Source organism: Cervus elaphus, chromosome 23 (genome assembly GCF_910594005.1).
Source record: "Cervus elaphus chromosome 23, mCerEla1.1, whole genome shotgun sequence".
Taxonomy (NCBI): Eukaryota; Metazoa; Chordata; class Mammalia; order Artiodactyla; family Cervidae; genus Cervus; species Cervus elaphus.
In genome coordinates, this window is record NC_057837.1 from 53,586,267 (window position 1) to 53,594,237 (window position 7,971).

The following is a 7,971-nucleotide window of genomic DNA, read 5'->3' on the forward strand; positions in this document are numbered from 1 at the left end:
ACCCGGCGAGAGGCCACTGCCGTCCCCACCGCCGCCCGCCCGCCCAGCGCGTCCGACCCCGACGTGCCCGCCGCCCACCCTCCGCGCTCCCGCGCTCCGTTCCGCCCAGGCCGCGCCCAGCTGGAATGCAGAGATCGCCGCTCGGCTACCGCGCACAGGACGATCCGCCCGCCCGCCGCGACTGTGCATGGGCCCCGGGCCCCGGGGCCGCCGCTGAGCCGCGCGGCCTCCCCGCCGTCCCCGCCGTCCCCACCGCGCCCGCCGCGCCTGCCTCGCCGCCTAGCCCGCCGCGCAGCCCGCCTCGCAGCCCCGAGCCGGGGCGCTATGGTCTCAGCCCGGCCGGCCGTGGGGAGCGCCAGGGGACCGACGAGTCGCGCATCCGGCGGCCCATGAATGCCTTCATGGTGTGGGCGAAGGACGAGCGCAAGCGGCTGGCGCAGCAGAACCCAGACCTGCACAACGCGGTGCTAAGCAAGATGCTAGGTGAGTGGCCGCGAGGCAGGGGCGGGAGCTGGGGCTGGGGGTTGGGCAGGAGCTGGGGATGGCGGAGGCGGGGGGTCGGCCCAGGTCCCGGGAGGCCTCACGCAGGGGCGCGTGCTGGGATCGGCTGTCAGCCTGCCAGCTCTCCCGACGGCACCCAGCTGACCCGCGCCCGCGGCCCGCAGGCAAGGCGTGGAAGGAGCTGAGCCCGGCGGAGAAGCGGCCCTTCGTGGAGGAGGCGGAGCGGCTGCGCGTGCAGCACCTGCGAGACCACCCCAACTACAAGTACCGGCCGCGCCGCAAAAAGCAGGCGCGCAAGGCCCGGCGGCTGGAGCCCGGCCTCCTCCTCCCAGGCTTGGCGCCACCGCCGCCGCCGCCGCCTCCCGAGCCCTTTCCCGCGGCTACGGGCCCGGCCCGGGTCTTCCGCGAGCTGCCGCCGTTGGGCGCCGAGTTCGACGGTCTGGGGCTGCCCACACCCGAGCGCTCGCCGCTGGACGGCCTGGAACCCGGCGAGGCCGCCTTCTTCCCTCCGCCCGCGGCGCCGGAGGACTGCTCTCTGCGGGCCTTCCGTGCGCCCTACGGCCCAGCCGAGCTGCCCAGGAACCCAGGCGGCTGCTTCGGGGCGCCCCCGGCCGAGGCGCTTAGGACCGCGCCCGGCCCCGCCGCGCCGCTTTGCGGCCTCTACTACGGCGCCCCCGCGCCCGGCCCGGGCCCCTACCCCGGCCCTCTGTCGCCACCGCCCGAAGCCCCGCCCCTGGAGAACGCCGAGCCGCTGGGACCCGCCGCCGACCTGTGGGCCGACGTGGACCTGACCGAGTTCGACCAGTACCTCAACTGCAGCCGGACTCGCCCCGACGCCGCCGGGCTCCCGTACCACGTGGCGCTGGCCAAGCTGGCCCCACGCGCCATGTCCTGCCCCGAGGAGAGCAGCTTGATCGCCGCGCTGTCCGATGCCAGCTCTGCTGTCTACTACAGCGCCTGCATCTCTGGATAGGTCGCCCGGGGCATTGTGCGATGCCTCTCTCTCAGAGGTGGAGTTGCCGCTACTCGTCACAGACCCGCAGGATCCCGCGACGCTGGGCCTTGGCCAGGTCGAGGGAACCCCGACGGGAGGGTCACCACGTACTGGGGCTTGGCCGGGAAACCCAGGCCTAGGACGTGTGGGCTGACCCTGCCGGGGCTAAGCTTAATCCTTTTCTTGCAGTGTATTTTCTAGAACTAGGCTGTGTTTTTTACTTTGCCTTTTTTATATTCATAAAACAGTATATTTAAGTTTTAATTAAACTTTTTCTCCCAAGGGGTTTCAGTGATGCAAAGCACCAATGTAGCAAGGGCTTTTTAAATAACATTTGTTTGCTGTAAAGGAGGAGCCAGGAGCTGGGTCCCCCTGGACCAGGCGAGGCCACAATAAAGCACCTCACCTTTCCTCCAAACTCTAGTGTCTGTGGTTGTTGCCGGGCGGATGGGGGGTTTTGGGGGTGGGGAGGAGCAGCTCCCTCTAGAGCTCTGGATGTGCGCCTCCCTCCAAATCCCCTGAGAGCCTGACTCCCAGCTGGGCCCACAGCAGGCAATTCTCCATTCCTCCAGGACACTACCCCAGGCAGCTGGTGGGAGGCAAGAGGTGAGGGCACTCCTCACCCTCCCAGCCCCCGTTCCCTGCCACTCTCTATTTTAACTCAAGCCTATTAGGGGTCAGAAATCCCCCCACACTCTCACCCAGGTTTCATCATCCTCATCTCATCCTTAAAACTTTCTTCAAGCCCAGTGACTGCCCAAGACAGCACCTCTTTCTGAAGGAGGCTGATGGGGTTGACGCTGGTCTGCAGACCTGACATCCTGGGACCCCAGTCCATCATTCTCACTCAACCCAGTGTCCCAAGAGAGGGTAGCACCATGACCAATCCCTGCTGCTCCCCAGGGTGACCTGTGCAGACTCTCCAGTGACACATGGCCAATGACCAGAGCAGGGGGCTCAGGCTTCCCATCTCAAGCTTCCCACGTTGGAATCCATCACTCTAGCCCTGTGCCCCATCCCCGCAGGACCGGATGCCCTCTTTCCATACAGCCTCCTCGGTCCCCCCAGCACTGGGGAGCCCATGAGTTCAGGGAAAGTTTGCAACAATCAGCTTGGGGGATTCTTTCCTGGGACAGGGTCCCAACACCAGTTCTCCGCACACCCACACTCTTCTCAGGGCCACAGAGGTCTTCCAAGAAGAGGGGTCATGTGTCCCCTGGCCTGTCCTCCCCCAGTAGCATATGGGGCTGATCTCTGACAACCCTGACATGGTACGTGCACCCTGGGACATGGGCATCTTGTGATGATGTGGGCTGCTCTGTGGCTGCCATAAGTCTGAATCTGACTACATGTGAGCAAGTTTGCACATGCTCTGAGCATGGCAGTGATGCTGTGACAGTGTGTCCATGTGATTCAACATGACCCTCCATGATGACTATGTGTGTGACACAGTGTCTGAGACTCTGCATGCATGTGTGTCTCCCTGTCAGCTTGGGTGTCGGTGCACGGGGGTCCACTGCCTGAGTGTGTCTGAAGGGGTGAACAGGCAGTGGGCTGTTCTTATTGGTGTCCTGCCTCCAAGGAATCACCTCTCTAAACTGGCATGAAAAAAAACAAAACTGGCCTGAGTCTCACACCTCAGAGAGTGGAATGGGGCAGCAATACCTGGGCCCCCTTCACCCCCATCCCCACCACATTGTAAGCAGGGCCCAGAGACCTCCAAAACAAAGGGACAGAGAAAGACAAGCTGAGGAGATGGATGTGGACGTAGAGAGAGGAGCCCTGGGCAGGTCAAGGCACAGACAGAAATGGCCTCCAGGACACCAAGGACAGCGCTGATACACAGGAAGAAAGCAGGGAATGAGGCCCAAAAGGACACGGGTGGTCCAGTCCAGCTGCATTCATCATGGCTGGGGGTGGGGGAGGAGGGGGAGCTCTGAGACACCAATGCCAAGTCCCGGGCTCAGGCACAAAGGTCATGTCACCCGTTAGTGTGCACACGCAGCTCCCATGGCCTCCGACTCCCACTTTGGGTGGGCCTGGGGGACAGGTGACCCATCCACTGGAGCCCTGGGTCAGCTGGGCCAAGGTGTGCCCCCCACCGTGGGGACAGTCTCTGTAGGAGGCATACCCATAGTAGCCAGAGTCCAGTAGCTTCTGCCCCCTGCCCCGCCCCCAGGGCAGACCCTCCCATATCTTCACCCCACTCCCTGGCCAGGACAGGGCGAAGGGAGTGCCATCCCAGCTTCTCCTACTGCGGAGAGACCCCTGCCTGGGCACAGGCATCTCCTCACCTGTGCCCCCATCCCAGAGACACCCATGGACACGCAGAGAGGCTGACTGTCTCTTCTGTACAGGGAGCAGTTTTCTAGCATTCTCCTCACCTCACCCTTGGGGTAGGGGTGGGGATGGGGGCCCCAGGGTGCCCAAGTGGGAGCAGCCAAGCAGCATGCCCCCCAGAAGCCCCTCCCCCACTGCCAGGGTAGGAGGGGCAGGTTCTCAATTTGGGCCAAGTCCTTGGAGTCAGGGGCTGGGGGAATTCAGGAGCAGAATCAGGACTTCGAAAACACACACACACACACACATACACACACACAGATGGCAGCTGTTTTCAGAAAGCAGTCAAGTGAGCACCACACAAGACCCAGGGCAGACCTGCCTCCTAGGGCCTAGAGACCCAGGCCTCCTAGGCAGGACCACAGCCTCAGGGCCTGGGTGGTTCCAGCCTTGGATCAGGCTTCCCACCCCTCCCCCTCTTGGCCCCACCCACCTGCTTCCCCCAGGGTCAGAAGAAGGGAAGTCCCCACCCCCAGCTCCCGCTGAGTCAGGCCCGCCAGGAACAGACCCAGGCGACCTAGCTCCTGGCGGGAAGTTCTAGCAGCCTGGCCTGGCTAAGTCACAGCTCTCATGCCCAGGACCCAGCCTAGCACTGGGGTGACCTAAGTCGAGATGTGGAACCCTCCCCCCAAGCTGCCCGGAGGAGGAGGTGATATGCCTGAGAGCAGGTACGGTGCACCCCCTCTCCCCAGTAGACATGGTCATCACCACCTCCACAACCTCAGTAACCAGCCACACACCACGCCAGCATCAGGACTGCTCCCAACAAGGCTAGGCTGGGCAGGTGAAGAGGGACTTAACTCTCCACTTGATGGACAAACACCCTAGACAGCCCAGTCACTCAGTTGACAGCCTACAACACCTTGTTGTTGTTTAGTTGCTAAGTCCTGTCCAGCTCTTTTGTGACCTCATGGACTGTAGCCTTCCAGGTTTCTCTGTCCATGGGACTTCCCAGGCAAGAATACTGGAGTGGGTTGCCATGTCCTCCTCCAGGGGGATCTTGCTGACCCAGAGGTGGAACCGTGGTCTCCTGCAATGGCAGGCAGATTCTTTACCACAAGGTGTTTTCAGTAAAGTAACATAAATGTGTATCTCTAATGACCAAGTCTGAACAAGCAGATTAAGTATCTTAAATTGCAGATTGTTTACCGTCTGAGCCACCAGGGAAGCCCACTACGCTGGAGCAGGTATCCCCAAAGGAGGGGATCCGGAGCAGCTGACCTCTCATCCCAACAGGTCCTCAAACCAAGACTTGGTCCTCTACCCGCCCGCCCACCGCCGCTGCTGCCCCAGGTTGGGGATGGGCCCTAAGGAGCAGGCTCCAGTCCAGTCCACAGAGGGTTTGGTCCAAGTGTGGGGGGGTTCCTGGTGCAGGACTGGGGAGGAGGAGGGATGGGAACACTGATGTTCCTCCTCTTTTGTGTTTCAGAGCACAGCCCACTCTGCTTCCTCCCACCCCCTCTACCTCTGCACAAGCACCCAGCCTCCCAGGGAAGCCCAGCAAGTTTCCCCACCCTCTGCCTTATCTCCCAAGACCCCATCGCCGCCCCCGTCCAGCTCCGGCCAGTACAACCCCGCCCCATCCCCTAGGACCCCTCCCTTCCCCTGTCCCCTCCCCCACGACCCCGCCCTGTCCCCCCCATGACTCCACCCCTTGCCTCACAACCCCGCCCCTCCCCCACACAACTCCCCTAGCCCCACAACCCCGCCCATCCCCACGACCCCGCCCCGTCTCCCACGCCCCTGCCCGCCCGCGCGAGAAAACAGGAAGGGGCCCGCGGCGGCGGCACTGGGAGGAAGCGCAGGAAGCGGCGACGGGTGCGGCGCTTATCTCGGACCACAGCCGGACCCCTGGCCTCACGCCCCGCGGAGGCCGGGCAGGGGGCGCGGGGGCAGCCGGAGGAGAGGCCTGCTCACCTGGCGGGGGCCCTGGCTGCCTCACCTCCCAGCCACAATTGTCATAACCGGGCCATGGAGAGAGACGACAGGACTTAACTGAGCCAGGCTGTGCCTCTCCAGCCCGGTGGGTAACCCAGGGGGCCAGCGTCCAACCGCAGGGCGCCCCACCTCCCCCTCAGCGCATAGTGCCCTCCGCCCCTAGGCCTCCCCATTTCCCCCCAAACAAGGACTCGTTTCGCCCAGCAGGTGTGCGCTCTCTGCAGGTTCTTCCGGGCTTTAACTTGGAGATGGGGGGATGGTTGTTTGTTTCTGTTTACAGAGCTAGGTCTTTTCCTGGAGAGGGGGCAGGATAGGGACTGTCCCTGGGCGCCCCCCCCCCCCCAGGGTCCCGCAGGCCACTGGCAGGGACAATGGGCGCCAACACCTGGCACTCCTCCCCCTATGAGTATATGCTTTGCTTCCTGGAGTGGGAGCCTCCTGTGTTTCCGCATCAACCATGGCTGCAGCAGCCCTCCGTGCACACCTGCAGGCGAGGACCCCACACTCGGGCTCATAGGCAAGGGCCGAGGGCCCTCAGGTCTGCTGCAGGTGTTTCCTCCCTGGCTCTGGTAGCCCCCAGCGCCAGATGCAGGGTCTGACCGACTCACGTCCTGCCTGAGTCCTGGCTCCGCAAACATGGGAGGTGCCTCTGTTCAGAGTCTGGCATGGCAGGCACTTGTCTCTCCCACCACCTCCTGGTGCTCAGCTGGGCTGGGGTGGTGGCCAGTTGGGGAGGGGACATGGGGGAGGTGCTGTTGGGGCCCATGAACGGGCCTCGGGCAGGGCAAAGCACTCTGCGGTTCTCAGAAGAGCCAGTGCTCTGGGTTGGCACTGACCCCAGCACTATGGTCTGCTGGGAGCCTGGGAAGGGGCAGAGTTGGGAGGTAGGGAGAGAGTGGGGCCCGTGGGCGGAGCAGGGGAACACACAAGTGGCACAGTTGGGATTAACTTCTTGGTTTTCTGAATTCAGAGACTAGTTTGCCTGTCGTCCGTGTTCCAGATGTTCTTTCAAAGGCTCCCAGTCTGGGGAGGCCGTGGGACTCGGCCTACCCTTCAAAGCCTGCCTGGGCCCTCCTTGCAGCACTGTGCATGGGGGGTCTAGCACCCTGGCCAGTGCCCTGCAGCCCCATCTGCCACCCTGCACAGCCCCTCCCTCTGGGCCCCAGCCTCCACCCCGGTGGAAGCTGCTGAAAAGGCTTGCATATAGGGCAAGGCGCCACAGGGTGCAGGCCCCAACCCCACCAGGTGTGTGCTCCAGAAATAGTGCAAGAACTAGGCTCAGGCCACATGTCTGGGGCCTTGGCAGGGAAGGCAGGGCACTGGGGCCGGGCAGATGCCTCGCGTCCATGAAAGGTGGGGCCTATCCACTGCACAAACCACCTATACTCTGCCCTTGGTGGCCCCATGACCCATGGCCCTGACCTCACCATTGAGTTTCTTTCTCTCTCTGCTGGTCCCTCACTACCTGGGCAACTCTTGACAGGAGCCCCCAGGGAGAAACCACAGGTTCCGGCTGCAGGAACATTGTCTGTCCCTGTGGTTGTGGCCCAGGACCCAGACGGAGATTGTGGCCCTGTAACTGAGGCCTCTACCCCTCCTCCAAGCTCCCCTGAAATGGGTTTGCTGGAACCTGCCTCAGGCATGGGTGGACGGAAGGGCTGCCCATTGCCCACCCACCATGGCAGTAGCCATGACTGCCAGGAGGCCACACCAAAGTGGTGTTAGGAAGAGTGCTCTCCCCACAGGCCCTGGGGCTGGGGCAGAGAGCCAGGTGCCCTTGAGGAAGCATGGGCACGGGGGCGGGGGGACCCTCCGTGAAGGGCCTGTCCCCTTCCTGTCCCTGCACCCAGACTCTCGGACTCTCTTACTGACCTTCTCCAGACCTGACTTGGCTCCCCCATGCATTGTGCTCCAACCACAGTGGGCCTTTCCCCTCCTACCCAGATACCTGGCCACAGCCCCAGGCTTACATAGCAGGAGCCAGCCATGTGACTGCTCCCCTCAGCTGCTGCTCCATCAGCATTCTTCAACTTCAAGATGAGGACTCACCCAGGGACTCAGGTCAGCACTCTGGGGTTGCCTGGACCTCTCCTCACCCCATTCGCATCCAAGCCTCTCCTTCAGCCTCACCTTAACTGCACAGGCCCCCTGCACAGGCCCCCCTCACACCCAGAGCATGCTCTCATGGCCTGGTAGCTGTT

General features: G+C 63.1%; 1 protein-coding gene and 1 long non-coding RNA gene across 2 annotated transcripts; both read left to right on the top strand.

The window, feature by feature from the left end:
* On the top strand, positions 1-1,913 carry SOX18 (SRY-box transcription factor 18). Its single transcript, XM_043884607.1, has 2 exons — positions 1-483; positions 666-1,913. Exons 1-2 carry the CDS (start codon positions 126-128, stop codon positions 1,472-1,474), a joined length of 1,167 nt encoding a protein of 388 aa, XP_043740542.1. The 5' UTR covers positions 1-125; the 3' UTR covers positions 1,475-1,913.
* Positions 1,914-4,073: 2,160 nt separating this feature from the next.
* Positions 4,074-5,394, top strand: LOC122681021. Its single transcript, XR_006336875.1, has 3 exons — positions 4,074-4,500; positions 4,973-5,125; positions 5,262-5,394. It is a non-coding gene; the product is annotated as an uncharacterized LOC122681021 (long non-coding RNA).
* Positions 5,395-7,971: the final 2,577 nt, after the last annotated feature.

Bases quoted from the DNA above. Each gene is read 5' to 3' on its own strand.
- SOX18 (XM_043884607.1), top strand. From the start codon at position 126: ATGCAGAGATCGCCGCTCGGCTACCGCGCACAGGACGATCCGCCCGCC. The intron at 484-665 runs GTGAGTGGCCGC...CGCGGCCCGCAG, and splicing joins GGTGCTAAGCAAGATGCTAG to GCAAGGCGTGGAAGGAGCTG.